The 22,328-nt window shown below is 45.4% G+C and overlaps 1 protein-coding gene across 2 annotated transcripts in view; it reads right to left on the bottom strand.

Moving 5' to 3' along the window:
- Positions 1-1,200: 1,200 nt before the first annotated feature.
- Positions 1,201-22,328, bottom strand: part of HENMT1 (HEN methyltransferase 1) — a 436,221-nt gene continuing 415,093 nt past the window's right edge. For both annotated transcript variants that reach the window (XM_069232403.1, XM_069232404.1), the window contains exons 6-7: positions 3,535-3,712; positions 1,201-1,847 (exon numbers count right to left, since the gene is read on the bottom strand). In XM_069232403.1, coding sequence (XP_069088504.1) covers positions 1,410-1,847; positions 3,535-3,712 — 616 coding nt within the window. In that variant the 3' untranslated portion in view covers positions 1,201-1,409. The remainder of the gene's footprint in view (positions 1,848-3,534; positions 3,713-22,328) is intronic.

Genomic DNA, 22,328 nt, shown 5'->3' with positions numbered 1-22,328 from the left:
AGCCAGCTCTGGTCAGAGTCAGGACTGAAAAGCCAGTGGAGCAACTGAGGACAATTATGTGGTACGAGGAGTGTCTTTCTGAGCCTTATTGCACAGGAACCAGATGTGCAGGAGTGGAGTTGGAGTGCGACTTTGGAGTTGAAACTGAGTCGGTTCAGGTGTAAATGAGAGTTGGCAAAAAATCCCCCTCCAGTTCTAGTGATGTTGGGACCAGCATTGATGAAGAAGGGACCAACTCACCTTTAATGGAGTTTGGTACCAGAGTTTGTGCAGAACCCAAAGGGGATTCCAGGAGCTCAGATGAGATCAAGGGCACATCCATCGGCAGTAACATGTAACCCCACTGAAAGTCTCTGTGGATTCTAGGTGGCCTAAGGCACAGCTTAGGAAGCCAGAATATTGCCATACATATGCAGGAAGACCTCCCTAAAGGCCTTGACCTGTTGCGGCAACACCAACGGACCACGGAACTCAGAGTACACTGGAATCAACTGAAGATCTGCTCCTCAATCGGAGATCAGGAGCAAGACTGAGTGGCACATTGATGGTCTCACAGCTTCTATTTTAATAAATAGGTCAAGTCCCAGATAACCTCAACCGTGAAGAGGACCTATCAAGACATCAGCCTCCAGATCAGGAAATGGGTCTGCACCCTCAACTTCAAGTGAATGCCAAACTTGAGTGTCTTCTTTCGATGTTTGGCGATGTACAGCTTCACTTTAAAGTTGCCTTTGGGTGCATGATGGCACATTCCTCACACGACTTGGAGGCCTGCCCCGCATCAAAACATCAGAGGCACGGCTTGTCACAGTCATGGCATGGCTTGAACCCTTTAGTTTTACGTGGGGGCATTGTTCCTTTTCAGACTGGTATTTAATTATGAAAATCTTGTCAATCTGACAAAAAAGGGTGTGGAGCTTCAGATCTGCATTTGAAAGTGCTTAAATACTGCTCTACTCCATCACTTCAGAGGTGGAACAAAGCCAATACAGAGCTACACAAAGTTATCTAGATGTGTGCAGGAGCACTGCTGAGAAAATGTTCGGATCCAGTCTGGCATCTGAAGATAATCTAACGGTGAGGAATGGCAGTATCCATCAGAAACCGCATTCTTGATATGTTTATCTTTAACCATACACAACAGCAGCAGTCCTCGACAGCTTATAAACCATTTAATAGCATAAGCAAAAATGTGTTACATTTAAATATTATAAACTTGAAATAATAATCATAACATCATACTGTCAAATGAGTATTTTATGAAAAGTCACTGATGAAACAGTCCTGGTTTGCATGATTACTTGAATGGCTATAAACATACCTTAATTTTACAGACAAGTCCACTGCAAACAAAAAGAGAACCGAATATATCCCACAAAGTTATTGCTTAACAAAAGTAACTAAACAGCTTACAAAAAATTATTCTCGTTTTCAAGATCAATCTTGACTTTCACAGCTGATCCATCATGGTTGAGTGTAACTTTGCCAGCTATCATCTTAAGTAGAATATCATATGTGCCACAAAGTTTTTTCACTTTCGGAATGGAAAACAGATAGGCCAGTGGTACATAAACTTTATTTTCTCGCATATAGGGCTCAAGTCCTCTTTTCTGGGTGCTGTTTTCTGCCTCTGTATAAATACCACTTTTAGACCATTCCCTTCCATGTGTATCTGGCGAATGTTTGTGATCAGAATCAAACTGTTGACTATGGCTTTCTTCCACCTTAAGATGCATATTCTTCCAAAGAAGTCTCTTAATTCTATGCACTTGGTACATAGTTTCATTAACGACTGCAATCTGAAGATATTTATCATCATGAAGGCTTGGGTACACTATTTTGAAAACCTTTGAAAGATAAAATAAATATTTTACTGAGTGGTAAATGTAACATGTAGAAATGACTTACTTACAAATGGCGATCCATCATTTACACGGATAACAAGCTATCTTCATTATGATACTGTGAAAATTAATGTAATAAAATATACTCAACACTGGAGCTAAAAGTCAAATGTCTAAAAATCGGATGTTAGACTTTAGTGATCTATAGGAATTCAAACGCTTTGCGACTTACAGTGTATGTGGTGTGCTGCTATGTAATGGGGATTACGAGTCGTGTACACCCATCGGAAACATTTGTGCAAGGAAAACTGCAACATTGCGCGTGTTGCAGCGTGGAACATTCGAAATATGAAACATTACCTCGTTTCACTTCTTCTGATATGCAGAGCACTTAATCATGAGTTAATACTGCTTTTCTACTATACTAACATTAGAGCAGTGCCTCCCAGACCTTTTTAGGTCCACAAGTCAATGTTTAGAACGACAAATGTTCACGACACACCCAGCTTTAACGGGCATGAGGGAGAGGCGATTTTTAAGGTAATAGTAGACATACCTTCAAATTGCTGTTAATTACCAAAATAGCATGCTTTTTACAATTTTTGTGTTCCTCTTTAACAACAATTTTTTGTGATTGTCACAACTTTGACATCTCTGGAAATTGGAATCAATCTACATTCTCAGACTAGACAGTAAAACTCCTGTAGGTCTAAATATGGATGAAGACCTTTACACACACTTATAGTGTACTGCCATTTGATTTGTTCTGGTTTAAATCTATGGTTTGACTCTCATGATTTCCAGTATATTAACTGTTTTTCTTCTGGGGGGATCCACAAACAAGTAGGAGCAATTTGAGTCACTCTGATTTAGAGTATAATGAATTTTGAGCAATAATTGGCGCAGCGTTATTTATGGCTACGTGGATTTTGATACTGATGAAATCAAGTGCACTTGAGCTAAAGTGCGCTAAATTGATTGCTATGCAATGAGGGCATGTGAATTTATGTTTTTGCCTTTTTCTTTTTTTTCATTTGTATTTACAGAGTATAAAACATGATGCTATGGTAAAAAATCCCATTTGGGCCACATTCTTCATTTTGACTTCATATTTGTGTTTTGCACACTGTTTATTTATGTTTTATAATGCTCATAAATCGAGCCAGATATTACAGTTATTTATAATATTGTGAGTACATAACTTTTACTGATTGAATTGTTTGATGCAATTTAGCAAGTGTATTTATTTAGTATTTGTGCTCGAGACGGTATCAGGTGAAAACCTGTGAGTTGCAGTATTACCAGGACCCTTTGGCATCAACGCGTAACTATGGAATAGGGCCCTAAGAAGCATTGTATGTAACATCATAGGGCCTGAGGTGAGCAGATAAGTTCTGTTTTGAGCCATCATCTGCTCATCCACTTAGATTGTTTTAAACTGAATACTTGTTCATACTGAAAAAGGTCACTTGCTTCAGTTAAAAGGAAATGCATTTAAATTTCAAATTTGATAAAAGACCCAAGTGAGGCAAAATATCTTCTATAGAATGAGGCAGTATTCAGACAACATTTTGTTTAAAAGAAATTCTTACACAGTTTGCATGTATAAGGCTTCTACTGGAGTCAATGTATGAAAAAATACTTTCTTTCCAACAGCAATTCCTTCAGAAAACCTCTACCAATAACTTACAGTTTTGTAAACATTCTGTGTCTCTCTCTTTTTGTTAACCATCTCATCAGTCACCATGTAGTTCCTCACAAAGACAGCTATTTGAGTACAAAATCCAATGTCTCCGGCGTCTGCTGGTGGAGCTCCTACGCCACTAAATTCCACTGTGTAATCATAACGCTCAGCAACCTTCGAAGACCTACAATCAAGGCACGAGGAATTTAGAGGATGCTGTCTTAATCCAACATTTTATATATTAACAGGTGGTAAGAATAAATACAATGTGTGAATGTCAAACCTGACTTAACAAATAAAATTGTCATTGAACCTACAGAAGAATGCAGGACATAGCAAACAAGAGAAAAGAGGATTCAAGTAAATAAAAGACAAGTGTTTGCCAGACCTTTGGATGCTGGTTGGTATTGTTGTAAAATAATGTTCAAGAAGGTTCCATATGACTGGAACCTAACAAGTTCATATAAAACAAGAGCTTATTTGGATAGACTAGTTACTTAGTCAGTAAGTGCAACACTAGAACTCACTGCTCCCCACTGAGGAACCTAATGCATTCCTGCATCCTTTTTTCAAAAGTATGCTTACATGCCGCCACTCCACAGTTTGTTTATTTCTGTACAGGAGAAACAGAACTAGTGAAACCTAGAACCTAGTGGTGTGGGGGCAGTTGGTCGGGAGAATTTCAATATCGTACTTAACTGGATAAATAACTAGGGGCCTCAAGTACAAACCTATATTGCCGTCACATACGCGATGTGCAAAATAGGTACATTTGCCACAGCAAAATAGGTTTTAACTCTTGTGAGGATTTGGGTGTATTATATAGTATTGCTGTGCGGCCTTACAGCTGAATACCCTCGCCTAAATTGTCTTGGTTCCAGTTAGGCTCATTTGAACAACCTTAAGCTCAACCCTGGGTAGTTATGGTTTCAAGCATGAAGGCTTGCACAAAGGAACTAGTGTAAAGCATTTAACAGTACCAAATAATAGAATAAGAAAGCCACACAACATGAAAAAAACCACAACAACAATTTATAAACAGATTACATTTTCATTAATTTTTAGAGTCCAAGATGACCAAAATCTACAGGAGGGTTCTGGAGGTACAGAATTTTAAAGAAATCTTATTTTTTAATCCAACCGCAAACAAGCACTGGCAACAGATTGTAAAAAAAAGTTTGTTAAAGTTAGTTCGACTAGTATGGTCTGGCTTGGGAGACCAAATCCAACAGGGAGAAGGTCTGGGGGTCCAATGGGGTAGACTGTGACAGTTACTTGGCCACCAGAAACTTTACAACACGACCGCCACAGACCTCAATCGAGTGGTCCTCATGCTGAGGATACAGGAGATGAAAATGCTCAAGGATGCTTCAGGTGCTGTGAGGTTGATGGGGGTGCCTCTGCACTTACTACTTGTTTAATAGGTCAGGTGGGGTAAAATTGGCCACAGAGGTTGTTGGCCCTCAAAGTACTCTTTGAGGCAGTAGAAGCCTGTGGCAGCCCGTCTACCGGTTTCCGTACACAGCGGTCCCAACGGTATCTTTTGGTGGAGGCTGGTGTTCGACTTGAGCAACCAATCTGGACACAGGTGACACTCCCGGGTCCGGCAGACTCAGGTGCAACTTTTGGCCATTGAGGATTGGTCTCTTGAGGTGCCATCAGCAGTCAGTGGGGATTCTTCCGAAGTGGCTACTGAGAAGTTAATTTGGGCTACGTCAGCTCTTTTGTCCCTGGAGCTTGTTCCAGGGGGTCATTCAACTGACCCTTGGATTACCTCCTTTGGTGTGGGGCAAGACATTTCCCAAGCCAGAAGCCACAGGCCTTTGTGCAGCAGGTGCAGTCCTGCAGACGGCGCAGCCTCTCTTTGTGCAGTCCAAGGGTCAGCAGGGTAGTCTTTCTTCAGTCCTTGTATCAGTTCTAATGTGATCTGAGGTTCAGGGTGCCAGAGGAGCAAAATGTATTCCCAGGAAGAGCCCTGGGGGGATGATGCGTTCACTAGCCAATGGGCTACCATGTCCCCTCCCTCTTGGTGATAACTTTCCAGCATGTGTGGCATCTGACAATCCAGAGAGTGCACTATTCTTCCCACTCCCAAGATGTCTGCACCCTTTCTTAGCTGTTAGGAGCTTGGTAACCCACCCTAGAGGTGTGGCTACCTGTGAGCTACACGCGCAGAAGAAAACCAGTTTGGGCACTGGTCTTACTTTTCTGCCTCTGTCACCAACCCGTCTACCTGAACAAAGGGCAATAAGTCAGGAGTATGATTGCCATTTGCTCACCAAAGGTGGCTTCGACTTTGAAGCTTGCTTTCTGGGTAACACCTTAAGTTGTCATCTCTCGAAGGGGAGGTAACAACTTGTTTGCAGCAGGCTACTATTCCTTACTAAGACTGGGAGTTGTTCACATGACTCCTCAGGTGGGCAGAATGCTGTCTGGTGGCCAGTGACCGTGTGAGGCCACTGGACAGACTGGGTTACAAAGTGGCAACTTTCAAAAAGTTGCATTTCTGTAATAGTGGCATTAAATTCGGTTTGGGTGCCAAGTCAGGATTAAAGTCATGATTATTTTGATACCTTACAGTACCCAGGTAGGTGGTCCCTTTCAGAAGTTAGCCGGGCTAATGGGTCAGCCAGTGTCCATGTGTTACACAATGGTACTATTAGCCATTCCACAGCAAAACAACAATTTAGAGTTTTTGCTGCTAAGACATATATCTTAAAATCCATGTCCTACTTAATAATATATAGCTCCCTGCCCTGGGGCTCCATAGGCCTTCCTTAGGGGAGACATACATATATTGTTAAGGGAAGTGGTGGCTTTGACATTAGTTTGAATAGCAAAGTCGAACTAGCAGCGTGACCACTGATCTTTCAGTCTGCAGTGGCAGGATGGGAGCCATTTTGTACTTTGTCACACACAGGGCGGCACAAATAGTGCTGCAGCCCTGGGTGCACACTTTGCCTTACATGCCCTGGGCACCATATATTCTAGGGACGCATAAATTAGTCAGTGCTTGTGCATTATCAGAGACACAAAAAAACAGCAGCATCAGCCCAAAAATATGGGGTGAACATGCAAAAGGAGGCATTTCCTTACAAATATATACCAATGCCATTTTAGAAGTCAGTAAACTTTTAACAACTTCTAAATGGGATTGAGAATGGATACCGATTTGCAATTTAGAAGCACATTGTTAAAGGCGTCCCTTCCAAATTGTGAGTCGGTATGTGATGTATCAATGTATAGTGACCATAATGCAGTCACAAAACATTGTAAAATTACTGACTCATGAGTTTGTGTGGCAAGCCATTCACAAAGGTGAAGGGCTTGAAGTGGCAGAAAACCCTGGGAGTATTTAGCCATCTGTCCAGGGGTGATTTTGGATGCAAATATTTATGAGCTAGGTTCATATTTTTTTTATTGAAATTTACACTATGCGTTATTTAACCACTTCAGGTGACAATGGTATGCTTTAAGACTGAGGAAATGACCTCATGCATTCATGTACATACTCCCAGTGAAAGAACATACAATGTAGCATATAGATGCACATGTTCAGTTATTGAACATACATTTCGCTTCTAAAACATCAGATTTCTATGCACAAAAGTGGAGGAGCTCTCCAGCATGCAACACAGACAGCATGCAAAACTGTAGCATGTTTTTGGACAGCGATGCTACCAGGAAAGGTATTCGCATAGTACCTGATGAGGACAGATCTGATAAAAAAATGCCAGGCCCACCCTAACCACAAGATGTAAGGATAGTTGCAGAGGGAAGAAAACACAGGACTGAAATTACACAGCACCAATTCTGAAGTAGGGGTGGTCAAAACTTGCAGAGTTTTATTCCGCAGAATTCTGAAGTTATATAAAATCTCTGTGACATTTCACAGAGTTTCACCCACCAGTAGTGAGGGAGTAATTGTGTACATGTGCTATGTACTGTGATTATGCCTTGGAAAGCATAGCTGCCGGGATGACCATCTCTTACTTACCCAGGGTCTGATGGTCCCTGTCTCTTGGTGGGTTATCTGCCTCATGCGTTCAGCCTCAGAGCACAGACGGCAGCTGTCCTGCAGCCGTTGCTTCTGGGGCTGGTTCTCTGCATACTGCCCTTTGTCCCTCCTTGTGTCCCAGTCACTGCTGCCGCCTCGTACAGCCTGCGGCAGAGGAGGCAGGTTGGGGCTCGAGATTAGACTACAGCTGCGTTATCCAGACGGGAGATCCTCCCTTCACACAGGCACATCATTCCCACCCCAGCACAGGAAGCAGAGAAATCATCCTGAAAAACAATTCTGCAGACATTGTGAGGTGATGTGTTGGGCATGCCTTTTAATGGAGCAGTAGCTTTGAAACGTGAGCATCAGTGTTCGAGCTTCCCCACCACCTTATTATTCGGGGCCATTCCGAAATGGAAATTTCGGCTCAAGCAGTGCAAATGTGACATGTTACATGATTTTTTCAAGAAACACACTTTTTTCTCAGCACTTACCAGCCTTCCTTGTAGAGGGCCGCGCTACTGGGCTACACCATGGCTCCTCCGAGCCGGGATGCAGGGGCAGCTAGACGCCGCCAGGCCCCCACTTCACCAAGAAAAACAACTCTCCAAACTCCCGGCAAAAAACTATACCAAGGGGCACAGAAAAAGCCTGGGCAGCCAGGTATGCGTGTCAGTGAACGCCTGATGCACACAGAGGTGAAATTTGGGGTCAGCGGAAGCCGCGGTGCCATCATAGGTACTGGCACAAGGCAGGCTTCCAAACCAAGGCTAAGCTGCTACTGGCAACTTAGAGGCTGTGAAGGAGCGTTAGTGTCCCTAGGGCCCCAATAAGGGTGTATCAGTACAAGGGCTCGGCAGATTTTAGTGCTGGAGATCCCCGGTAAACTCTGCCACGCAGTGGCGGAGTTTTTGTCACCTCTAAGTGGAGCGCAGAGCAGGCAAAGCTCTGTGAACTTCGCCGGCAGAGCAGAGTTTACCACCCTCCCCTTTTCTGAAGTCCGAAACATAATTTTTTATTTTGAAAAATGTTTTTCTTCTTCTATTTACATAGTTGTAAATAAAATATATACTTAACATATACCAAACTATTATATATACAGAAAAAAGAAAAGCATAACAACATCTTCCTTATGTGAAAAATCAACATATTTTTTTCAAACTTTACAATACTATAACAAAATTCACTTATCAATATCGTTTATTGTTTCTAGCATTGATTAGAACCCATTTGGGAACCTGAAAACATGTTTTTTTAACTGTCCTGCACTATAAGACCTTGTTCACCAGAATGTTTGTGACATAGCTGCACTACTAATTGTGGAAACTTCTTCACTTTCCTGTGAAGGAGTACCGATTTTCCTTGTGGTAATTTGAATATTATGGAGTGTCTCCAGTGGGCCGATCATCTCCACTATTCATTTAGCAGCATTGCTGCTGCAGTGTGCCATTTAATTTCAGTCGCGGCTGCAGCCAGGAAGTGGTGGGGTGCTAGCAGGGTCAGCCCACGGAGGAGCAGGGGATGGGGGGTTAAAACAATTAATAAACAGACTTACCGGCCCTTCTGCAATCCTCCGCTCCCGCCAGACGCCTTGTCTCGTGTGCTTCCCTCCCCAACCGTGATTGGTCTGAGCGGGCAGAAATGCCGCTCAGGGAGGCAGTGGGGCACTGTGCTTGGTGTCCACCCGGCTGTAAAATACAGCCGGGTGGAGAGTTTCTAAGTGCGCATGTCAGGTTGGCCAGCATCAAACGGCCAGCCAAACTGACATGCACACTTAGAAGCACACATACCACTCATCCTCCACTTGACGTCCATAAGCCTGGCCTGCTTTATGAAGGCGGAAAAATAAAGGGATAATAAAATACCCTTATGAGCCCTTTTGAGAGAACTCCTCCCATGAGCCAGCGGGTGGCATCGTGCGGCTCTGTGCTGGCTTCTTTCCACCTCAGAAGTGACGCTGGAGCCACATATATTAACCACCTCTGTGATAACATCAGTTTCTTTCTTAATTCTGTGAATGTGGTTGACACAGAGGTTAACAATTTATCGGATGTGACAGTGTGCAGATTCCTAGAATGGGACCTTTTTATGTGGAAACCAGCCCATTCTACAGGACAGGGAGGTGGTAGGGTTGTGAGAAATCTACTATTAACTAGAGTATCCAGCAGAGGTTTACCAAAGTTCAGTAAATTGCCAAGGCAATAGTGTGTTGTGAACGTGTGCACTGATGTCAATGTAGCAGTCTGACAGATAGGCACTCCACATACACATAGAGTGGTAGCTTGGCTTTGATGGAGTGAGCCCTCAGACCTTCTGGAAGCTGCTTTTTAGTCAATGCATACCAAATCTCAATACAGAAGACTACCAATTGTGATCTGGTTCGCTTCTGCACCGCCTTGCCTTTCTTTGCTTCAGAGAACCTCACAAAAAGCTTATAATCCACCTGATGGTCTTTGGTACAACCATGGAGTCCCTCTTCCTATTTTGAGGGGTGAGGTGGAGCAAAAAATATTGGTAGAATAATGGATTGCCTGAAATGAAAGCGAGTCACAACCTTTGTCAGGAAGGCTGATCTGGTCGTAAATCCAATTTGTTGGAAAAAAGACGAGTAACATGGTTGGGCTGAAAAAGCCTGAAGCTCAATCCCAAACTGAACTGAAGTGATCACAATGAGAAAAACTGTTTTGAGTCACAAGACACAAAGAACAATTATGCATTGGTTCAAATGTGGTAGACATAAGGAATGTTAGAATCAAACTAAGGTCCCACTTAGGCTAGGTGGAAACATTTGTATTAACCTCTTCAGAAAGAGCATCACCACAGGTGACAAACAAGAGCAGTTGGTCTGGTAAATAGCTGAACGGGCTGACAAATACTCTTTTTACAGTGCCCACTGCAAGTCCTTGCTGGGCTAATGACTAGACAAAAATCAAGACATCCAACTGCTTTGCCTATAATGGGTCCATATTCTGGGCACCACTCCAAGCCAACCACTGCAGGGCACTAGCATATCCCAGCTCCTGGCATCAACAGATTTCGTTGATGAGTGCCTGCCTGCCAAAATGACATCCACAACTTTGGAAGGAAGGGTGAATGCAGTCAACTGCTGCTGCTGAATTTTCCCGTATGGAGGTGTAGATTGGGTTGCTGCTGAGACCAAAGATCCTTCCAAAGTGGCAGCCTAATCAAAGAACAGATGCTCATGTCATGAAGTACCAGGTGCCACATTCTTCAGGCCTAATCCAGATCCACTAGAATGTATTGGGCCTGGTCATTCCTGATCTTCAGAACTATGGGCAGAAGATGCAGTGGCGGGAAGGCATACAGGAGTCCTGAGCTCCACTTTAGGCTGTATACGTCTCCGAAGGAGAACCTTCTAGGGAACTCCAGCACAAACGGGTTGGCATTGTGCATTGTTTACAGAGGTGAACAGATCGAACCAGGATTCTCCCCATTACTGAAAGGCACCATGTGCCATCTCAGGGTGTAACTGCCATTCGTGATCCACTAAGCCCTGCCGGCTAAGTTTGCCCTCACTGATGTTCAAAGATCCCAACAGTTTATGATCAGTGACAGCTCAGCCAGTTCGAGGGGTGCAGAACCTTTTGGAACAGTAATCAGGAGCTCACTCTACACTGCTTGTTGGAGCAACACCTGGTGATGTTCATGAGGACCTGAAAACCCATAAGTCGGATGTAATGGCCTGCTGCTCTTAGAGGTAAGAACTTAGGGTAATTGGCTTCAGTGCTGTTTTAGAGCTAAATTCCTTCCTAGTCTGTGAAAGGGGTGAAATTGTTGGGGATACTGCTGCACAACAGCACGTAGTGTGTAATGTGGCTCAGCTTTTTTGCAGTACTCTGGTGCCACAACTACCTTTTCTCCAAAGACACAGGTGCCATCAAATGGTATACCCATTAGTGGTGCTTGAATGTCATGGGAAAGACCCGTGGAACTCAACCACACATAGCACTAAAGCACCAAACCTGTGCCGACTGCCCTTCGTAAGCAGTTAGTAGTGTCCAGCACAGAATGAATGACATACTTTGCTGTATCTTGACAATCCAAAATGATTTGCACTAAATTGGCTTGAAATTATCTGGGAACTGTCTTTGAGATCTCCCTGGCCATAATTCACAATGCATGCAAGTATCTTCCTAACAGGCAGCTGGCATTGTCAGAATGAAGGGTGAGACTCGCAGAAAAAACTATATATTTTCCAAATGCCTTCATACATTTTGATTCCCTGTCAGAGGGAGTTGCAGTGACCAAATTCAGTTTAGTTACAGACATCTGGACAACCAGACTTTCAGGTTTAGGATGCTGAGTAGGGAAGGCACGATCTCCTGGGGCCACCTATCTATTCACCAGTGGGAAAGAGCAGGGTTTGGTCCAAGTTCCCAGCAACATGTCTGTGAGAGCTTCATTGAAGGGGAGAAGTGGTGCTATGGATACCTGCCCAGGCTTCAGAACTTCTGTCAGTGCATAAGTCTTGATCTCAAGGGATGGTAGTTATAGGTTCAAAACTTTGGCTGCACACTGGGTGACCACAATAGAAAAGGCTTCCTGCATATCCATGCATAGATTATCACCATCATAATACTGGGCATTATCCCCATCATCTCCAATGTCATCTCCTAGGTTATGCAAGCTTTGATAAGAGTCTGATCCATAAGGTTTGTGAAGTAATTGTGGGTGAGTTCCTGGCTGGAACAGCATCTTGTTTGAGTCAGTAAGACTGGACAATTTGAGTTGAGGTTGCAGCATGACATGACTTCAGTCGAGGTTGGGTAGGATTCTGTTCTGAGTCGGATAGAACAATGGGTTCTTCCTCCAGCATTGGTGGCTTTGTTATAGCAGGAAGCTGCATGGATCATGGCACTTTGTTCGAAGTCTGGGCGGGTGTTGGGCCCCGAGTTGCTGCAGACCTGGCTGAGAGCTCAAGATGCACATATGGTGTTGAGGACAGATCCACCGATGGTAATAGAAACAGAGGCCTCCAACAATGCATGGGGACCAAAGGTGCACCAGAAGGGTGCAGAAAACAAGCAACATTGCCTTTTTAAAAGCCTCTATCTGTTGCAATGTTGTCAGTGGATCTGGGAATTCAGGGCACACCAGGATAAGCTGGGGTGCCAGTTCCTTGGAGGAGACTGTAACAGAGACCAAAGGGGCACCTTCACATCCGGCAACTTCTCATATTGAGAGTTATGGGACGGGGAAGTATCACCCTTTGTTTTTTCATATTTCTTTTTGGACTTGCCTGATGATTTCGACTGCAAGGAAGATCTTATGCAGGCAGGTATGGCTTGGACAGCAGGAAAGGGTCATTACCTTGCCTCACACAGGCCCTTCAATGAGCTAAGGTTGCTGCTGTCAACCTTGGCCCATGGTAACATAGAAGTTGTTGAGGTATAGAGCTTCTCTGCTGTTGTCATTCCTTATTAGATGTTAGCTGAGGTTGTGTGGGCTTGGTATGTTTAGATCGTTCGTCAGATGGTGATGGAGGAGCTGCAGGCATGGGAGGTGACGTCTCAGCACTTTTTGCCTCACTTCAGAGTTCCTCCTGCACACCTTACTCTTCCTAGAAGTCATCACTTGGGTCACGGATGATACCTGTGGAAGAGGGAATATGTTAACTACCATGGGGCTCTTTTTTTGCAATCAATATGCACTCCATTTCTTCTCCAATAATAGGTATAATTTAACATATACATGGAAATCAGTGCTCAGTGCATTTACAATGATACATATATACAAGCGGGACGTCTTCTGAATTTGTACACACCAAAACAGTCCACATTTCATTCAATGGTATTGTCTACAATTCAATTGAATGTTGAGCACTGCATCGCCTGCACTTTTTTAAATTTCTGTGTATATGTTGCATTATATCTATGACAGGAGAATAAATGGGGAATAGTGGTGCATGTGTAAAGACTGTGTGTCATATTCAGTGCAAAAACAAGAGTCCCATGGAACGTTTCTGTTTATTTACCCTAGTTCTTTTATGGGGCATAAGGGTTTAGGCATGTGTTTTATTATATATGTTAGAGACCACAACATTTTTGTGAAAGATGTTTTTTTAAACTAATATACGATGAGACAAGTCACTCAAATGTAATTTATAAACCGTTAAAGTTAAATATTAAACACCTAACTTATATTTCACATCACTTTAACTAAATTTTATTTTCCATAATGCACTGTAATGAAACATACTTGCTAGGGAATTGAGTTTTATCAATAAAAAACATTTTAAATAATATGAAAATTAAGTTGTGTTCTGGTGCAAGTGTGGGCCTCAATGGCCTCTTCCAGTGGTGTTTGTTGTGGCTATGTAAATGGCCCTCCCCTAGCTCCAGCAGCCTCTTGCCTGTTGCTTGCAAGTCTCTCATTAGGGCTTAAGCACGTCTTACCATCTTATCTGGATTTCATTTATGCTATGACTTGCAACTCCTATGGCATTTATTCTTTCCTGCATCCTTTGGCAGATGTGGCTTTTAGTGGCTTTAGGGACTGCCAGAGAAGATTTACTGAAGAACGTGACATTATTTGCCATTCACTTTCTAATAATATCTCCAGCTCAATATCTATTTGAAAATGTTGACGGGGCCATGTCTCATACTTAAAAATGTTTTGACATGATCCACGGTGACAGCAGTTCCTGACAATGCTTCAGAAATGTCTGCCGGCCTGGCCCTTGGCAGGCAGGGACTCTGTCAGGGCAACGGAGTAATTTACTCCATCTCCACGATGGACTTACCTCTGCCAGCCAAAATTGAAATCACCCCCTAATTCTCAAAAATGCCTATCTTGTTTTTGTGAGCGTATCCTTACGTAACAAGCATGGCGTAAGAGGCTGGCCTGGCTTATAGTGGGTACCTGATGGTACTTACACCTTGTGCCAGGTCCAGTTATCCATTATTAGTAGATTAGTAGTGTTCTAGCAGCTTAGGCTGATAGAGGTAGCTATAGCAGAGCAGCTTAGGCTGAACTTGGAGACAGGCAAAGCTCCTCCCATTCCACTTATATCATATAGCACTATATCATAAGAATCACAATACTCAGAGTTACTAAAAATAAAGGTACTTTATTTTAGTGACAATGTGCCAAAAATATCTCAGAGGATATACTCCCTTAGGAGGTAAGTAAAATACACAAAATATACACACAAACAAAAATCAGGTAAGTAAACATTTAGAAAAGTAGTGCAAACACTGTAGAATACAATAGGATGCAATAGGCCTAGGGGCAACACAAACCATATACTAAGAAAGTGGAATGCGAACCACTTAGGGACCCCTGGCCTAGTGTAGTGTGTAGAGGGTTGCTGGGAGTGTAAGAAAACACTAAGAGTGTCCAAGATACCCCACCCCAAGACCCTGAAAAGTAGGAGTAAAATGACCCTACTTCCCCAGAAACACACTAAAGTCGTGATAGGAGATTCTGCAAAGACAACAACTGACTGCAAAGCAATGAAGACGGATTCCTGGACCTGAGGACCTGCAAAGGAAGGGGACCAAGTCCAAGAGTCATGAAAGTGTCCAGGGGGGGCAGGAGCCCACTAAACCCCGGATGAAGGTGCAAAATGGCTGCCTCTGGATGGAAGAAGCTAAAGATTCTGCAACAACAAAAGGAGAGAGGAACTTTTCCTTCGTGCAGAAGATGTCCCACGGAGTGCTGGAGGATACAGAGTTGTTTCCTTGGAGAAAGACCGCAAACAAGCCTTGCTAGCTACAAAGGTCACGGTTGCAGAAAAAGGGTGCTGCCCGGGCCCAGGAAGGACCAGGATGTCGCCACTTGGGAGAGGAGACAGAGGGGGCTCTCAGCATCACAGAGAGCCCATGCACAAGAAGGCAGCACCCGCAGAAGTCCTTGAACACGGGTTCAAGAAGACTGAGCACAGCGGTCGTCTCAACACTACAAAAGAGGGTCCCTCGAAGCCGGAGTTCAACTCAGGGAGTTGAGCAATGCAGGACGGAGTGCTGGGGACCAGGGCTTGGCTGTGCACGGAGGATTCCTTGCAAAAGTGCACAGAAGCCCTAGCAGCTGCAGTTCACGCAATGCACAGGATTACTGTCTGGAGAGGGGAGGCAATGACTTACCTCCTCCAAATTTGGACAGTTTGTCCACTGGACAGTCTGGGTCACTTGAGTCCACCACCTGTGTACCAGGGGCCACGCTCGTCAGGATGAGAGGGGTCCCAGTGTACCGGTGACGATGAAATTTGGTGCCTGCTGGAGCAGGAGGAAGATTCCGTCAACCCATGGGAGATTTCTTCATGGCTTCCAGTGCAGGATGAAGACAGGCAGCCCCCAAAGCATGCACCACCAGGGAACAGTCGAGAAAGCCAGCAGGATTAGGCGCTACAATGTCGCTGGTAGTCTTCTTGTTACTTTGTATCAGTTTTGCAGGCGTCCTGGAGCAGTCAGTGGTCGATCCTTGGCAGAAGTCGAAGAGAGAGGTGCAGAGGAACTCTGGTGAATTCTTGCAAGTAGTTATCTGAAGAGAGGCCCAAAGGAGAGACCCTAAACAGCCCTCAGAGGAGGATTGGCCACTTAGTCAGGTAAGCACCTATCAGGAAGGGTCTCTGACGTCACCTGCTGGCACTGGCCACTCAGAGGCCTCCATTGTGCCCTCACACCTCTGCATTCAAGATGGCAGAGGCCTGGGACACACTGGAGGAGCTCTGGGCACCACCCCTGGGGTGGTGATGGACAGGGGAGTGGTCACTCCCCTTTCCTTTGTCCAGTTTCACACCAGAGCAAGGGCTGGGGGTTCCCTGAACCGGTGTTGACTGGTTTATGCAAGGAAGGCATCATCTGTGCCCTTCAAAGTATTCCCAGAGGCCAGGAGAGGCTACTCCTCCTAGACCCTTAACATCTACTTCCAAAGGGAGAGAGTGTAACACCCTCTCTCAGAGGAAATCCTTTGTTCTGCCTTCCTGGGACTGGGCTGCCCAGACCCCAGGAGGGCAGAAGCCTGTCTGTGGGTTGGCAGCAGCAGTAGCTGCAGTGAAAACCCCCAGAGAGCTGGTTTGGCAGTACCTGGGGTCAATGCTAGAGCCCTGCGGATGCATGGAATTGGCACCCTAATACCAGATTTGGCATGGGGGGACAATTCCATGATCTTAGACATGTTACATGGCCATATTGAGAGTTACCATTGTGAGGCTACATATAGGTATTGACCTATATGTAGTGCACGCGTGTAATGGTGTCCCCGCACTCACAAAATCCGGGGAAATTGCCCTGAACTATGTGGGGGCACCTTGGCTAGTGCCAGGTGTGCCCTCACACTTAGTAACTTTGCACCTAACCTTCACCAAGTGAGGGTTAGACATATAGGTGACTTATAGTTACTTAAGTGCAGTGTAAAATGGCTGCGAAATAACGTGGACGTTATTTCACTCCGGCTGCAGTGGCAAGCCTGTGTAATATTGGTCTGAGCTCCCTATGGGTGGTAAAAGAAATGATGCAGCCCATAGGGATCTCCTGGAACCCCAATACCCTGGGTACCTAGGTACCAAATACTAGGGAATTATAAGGGTGTTCCAGTGTGCCAATTAGAATTGGTGAACATGGTCACTAGCCTGCAGTGACAACTTTAAAGGCAGAGAGAGCATAACCACTGAGGTTCTGATTAGCAGAGCCTCAGTGACACAGTTAGGCACTACATAGGGAACAACTATGAGCACTGGGGTCCTGGCTAGCAGGATCCCAGTGAGACAGGCAAAAACAAATTGACACACAAGTAAAAATGGGGGTAACATGCCAGGCAAGATGGTACTTTTCTACACATGGTCATCTTCCAATAGCTAAAATTGACCAGAATGGCAAGCAGTGCCATAACAGAACCAACAGGAGGGTTGAAGGAAGATCAGACAGGGTTGAGAAAGAGCAAGACACACCGTAAAGAAGATAAAAACTACCTAAACTACAACAACAAATATCCAATGCTGCAGCAATGCATATTTTATAGTATAAGCAGTGTTCAGAATGATACAACAGCTAAACCAAATGTGGCAGAAGACTATGGCCCTCATTATGACATTGGCGGTCTTTCCTGAAGACCGCTGTGCTGGCGGCTGCCTAAAGCCCGCAGTGGCGGCAGTAATCCGCCCACCCTATTACGACACACAAAAACAAAATCACCAGGATACAGCCACAAATCTGACACCGCCAGGCTGGACGGTGGCAGCAGAGAGACAGACCCACCACACAAACCACCACAGCAGAAAAAGACAGCGCTCTCCAATACGACCCACAAATCAGCACAGTGTTTTTAGCGCAGTGGTAATCCATTGGTGGTCCGGACCGCCGCGGTCGAAAAGGAACCTCAACTACAACACAACACCACATTGGCCAATTTGAATACCCCACACCTGATACACATACACACACCACACCCCCCCCCCACACCACTATAAAACACACACACACAACCCACAATCCTTTGCTACGACAAACAACTATCATACATTGCACGACCACTCTGAAGATCGCACTGCACACACACATCACACTCACCATGTCCAGACAAAAGCACCCTTGATTCACCAATGATGAATTAAGGACCATGGTAGACAAAATCAACTTGTAGAGCCACAGCTGTTTGGGGCACAAGTCCAGCAAACGTCCATGGCAAAGAGGATGGATTTATGGTGGAGGATCATCAACAAGGTGAACTCAGTGGGAAGCAACCCACGCACAAAGGAGGACATGTGGAAGCGGTGGAACGACATGAGGGCAGGTTCGGTCCTTGGCGTCCATACAGCAACTCACCGTCATGAAGACTGGCGGTGGGCCCCCACCTCCTCCCCTGGAGATCACATCATGGGAGGAGAAGGTCTTGGCGATCCTGCACCCTGAGGATCTCAGTGGAATCCCCGGAGGACTGGAAACTGGTAAGTCACCTATAATCCCCTTGTATTAAGTATACCTGCAATGCATGCATCCCCATCCCCTGCATGCTCACCCTACTCCACTAACACCAATCCCAAAGTCTACACAACCAAATGCATCCAATTCACAGCATGAAGCACTACAACTTCCACAATGCATCACCCTTTAGTCACCTAACCATGCACATTCCCCTCTTATAACTACACCTGAGTACTGAAGCATGAGGCATAGCACTCACCTAGCAGCCCCTGTAAATAACATCAGGTAGATGTGACTAACAATCCCTGTTATCCACAGTTACCACTAAGAATGTCGTCAGTCAACCAGTCCCATGTAGAGCCAGTCCTCCACCAGATGAAGACCCCAGTGATGACAGCGACACAGGATGTCTGGAACTGGAAGACCTACCTGATCCATCTGGTCACTCTGGGCAGTCCACCTAGACCAGCCTCACCCAGGACACCGTAGAGCCCCCCACAACCCCAGCCTCTACAACACCTGTCGCCCAATGCCCCCAAACCAGTGTCACCAGACCACGTCAATCCATAGTGTGCCCACCTGTACAGGAACCTGAGTCAACACCCACCACACACGACGATGGAGGTCCTGGTGTAAGTGGGAGTGGGCACACTGTGCCGGAGACACAGGCAGAGTGGGCTTGGGCCAGTGGGAGGGCACCTAGGGGCCACAGGGTGGGACAACCCAGAGAGTCACCTGCCCAGGAGGCAATTGCACAAGCACTGGGAGCATACAACCTATCCCAGAAAAAGATAGGCCAGATTTTAGACATGTTGCGGGAAAACCTGAGGCTGCAGAGGGAGTACCACCAGGAGGCCATGCAGGAGTGGCATACCCTCAATGCCACCATGGCCTCCATGAAAGTCTTGATGCAAGTGCTCATCACAGTCCTGCACGAGACCTCCACCCACCACCAGGCCCCTTCCACTAGCCACACTACTGACCAGCCCTCTATATCTGCTGCAGCTAGTGGGATGGAAGCCATGCCTGAGGACTTATAAGCCACTACTGAGCCATTCCCTGTAGCTGAGGTACCCCCAAGCAAACGTGGTAGCAGACCCGGACATCCTGCAGGGACTGAAGCCAAGACCAACCCCACTGGCAGAAAATGAGCCTCTACAGAACTGTCTCCATTGTGTGCCACTAAGACACCTTGTTGACTCTCTACTGCCATAGCTGCATTTTCAAATGCCACATGGATACTGGACCTGTGTTACCAACTGCTTGGCCTGACAGACTGATGTTTTTGAACACCATGGTCCCACTTCTTTGCACCCTATCCACCCTTTGGTATTCACAATAAATACACTTACACACAAGTTCTGGTGTTTGTGTTCACTTATTGTAATAGTGCAACACAAGTGTGACATATTACAGAAATTGAGTATTAATACACATTGAAGATGTGACTGTATCATCCTGACATCCGGTTCCCTGTTGTAAAATCAGTGTCCACACATCCCTGGGTCCTCAGGTAGCAGAGAGGGAAGATTAGTCAAACATCATCCACAGCACTTCTGCAACTGATAGCAAAGAAGGTACATCACATATAAATAGCACAGTTGGCAACAGTATGTACCTGCACATCATGATGGTTAAACAAACTACAATGTAGGTTTACTCATTGATAGACAATCCTATGCTATTGAACACATGACCTCAATTCTGTTCAGGTAATATGAGACAAGATAATTGATGCATCTAACAGTAATGAACTGAGTAATACACTCTCATTGTAGTTGTACTTTGGATGCCAAGTATATACATCAATTGAAGTGACAATAAGCAGCAACCTATTCATATGATATCAGAATGTAGTAGTCACAAATGTGTAAATAAGTAAATAGGATGTATGAAGTATATCCAACAGACAGATGAACTACATTACATCACAGTGGGACTGTTGACCTACCTGACAGACCTTTCTTGTATACACCCATCTGATCACCAAATGAGATCAAAACCTACTCATATCATAAATGGATAACAAAGTACACCCAACCTTACTCTAACATGAGACCTGGTAAATGTAGAGATGTTCCTACCAGAATGTTAGCTGAAGTACTGCTGGATAAGCTGTGTCCCTGTGCCTACATCTTCCTCATCCCTCATATTTCCTCCCTCTTCTGCCACCAGATTGCCCCTAACTCCTTCCTCCTCCAGCAATGAGATATTCCTCCTTAGTTCCAGATTGTAAAGCATGCAGAAGGCCAACACAATCTGGCACACCTTCTGTGGTGCGTACTGCAGGTAACTCCCAAAGATGTGCAGACATTTGAACCTTGCCTTCAGCAGACAGAGGTCCTCATTATGACATTGGCGGTAAATCCCACTTACCACCATGCTGACGGCCGCCAATTTACCGCTGCGGTGGCGGAAATCCGTTCACCATATTATGACACACACACCAATCCAACAGAATACAGCCACACACACAAATCCTCCAGACCAAAGGTCAGTGATAAAGTGGCCATATCAAAAACCTACACTGTTATGCCAAAAGAACAACGCCCATCACATTACGAACCACAAATCACCATGGCAGACATTCAAAGGCGATAAACCATTGGCGGTACATACCGCCTCGCTCACAATAGACACCCACAAACAAAACAATACAACAATGGACAATTCAAACAACACACACCTGATACCCATACACATACCACACCCACACACCCACACCACTATAAAACACCCATCCACATTAACCACAACCCTTTACGACTACAAACCATTGCCACCAGAGAGACACCAAGACCACTGACACAACTAGAGCCACACACTACTCACACCTATACACCACTCACGCACTCCTCGTCACACACCCCAAAACATTACCCAACACACCCTCACCAACACACTTAACAGAACACCCATGGCACCACAAAGACACCCCTGTTTCACAGAGGAGGAGCTAAGGGTCATGGTGGAGATAATCGTCCGGGTAGAGCCACAGCTATTTGGAGCACAGGTGCAGCAGCTATCAACAGCCAGGAAGATGGAGCTATGGTGAAGAATCGTGGACAGGATCAACGCCGTGGGACAGCACCCCAAAACTAGGGATGACATCAGGAAGAGGTGGAACGACCTATGGGGGAAGGTACGTTCCATAGCAGCAAGACACCAGCTCGCTATCCAGAGGACTGGCGGTGGACCCCCGCCTCCTCCCCCACAACTCACAGCATGGGAGGAACAAGTCTTGGCAATACTGCATCCTGAGGGCCTGGCTGGAGTCGGAGGAGGACTGGACTCTGGTAAGTCAACTCTCTACTACTATCACCCCCTACCTGCATGCCATCACATGCCCTCACTCCCATCACTCCACTACATCCCACACACCCCACCATCACATCTCATTCATCACAATGGCAAGCCCTGCATGCTGTACCAATGCATGGACACCCCTCACAGCCCTGCATGGACACTCATCACTAAAGCATGCACACCATAGAGAACTAACAATCCCACCATACACTAACATACACAAGTGAAAGCTGGCAGGGCAAATCCAACCATAGAGGGGAAGCAACGGATGTACAATATGTCAGGCACATAAACCATAACACATCATTTACATCTCCACAGGTACCCCAGCCAGCACTAGCCAGTCCCCCTACTGAAGAGGCCCACAGCAACGCTGGTCTTCAGGATCTGGATGACGTACCTGGCCCATCAGGGACCACTGGACAGCTGGCTACCCAGGCCCAGTTACACACCACCACAGAGCCTCCCGATCAGGAAACACCACCACAGCACCCACCCAGCATACCCACACCTCTGTCCCCAGGACACGTCAATCAGCAGTGTGTCCACCTCTACAGGGACCCCAGGCCACACCTTGCACACAAGACAATCAGGGACCTGGGGTCGGTGGG

Source organism: Pleurodeles waltl, chromosome 4_2 (assembly GCF_031143425.1).
Source record: "Pleurodeles waltl isolate 20211129_DDA chromosome 4_2, aPleWal1.hap1.20221129, whole genome shotgun sequence".
NCBI lineage: Eukaryota > Metazoa > Chordata > Amphibia > Caudata > Salamandridae > Pleurodeles > Pleurodeles waltl.
Note: the sequence above shows the minus strand (reverse complement) of the source record. Positions and strands in the feature narration are given on the sequence as shown.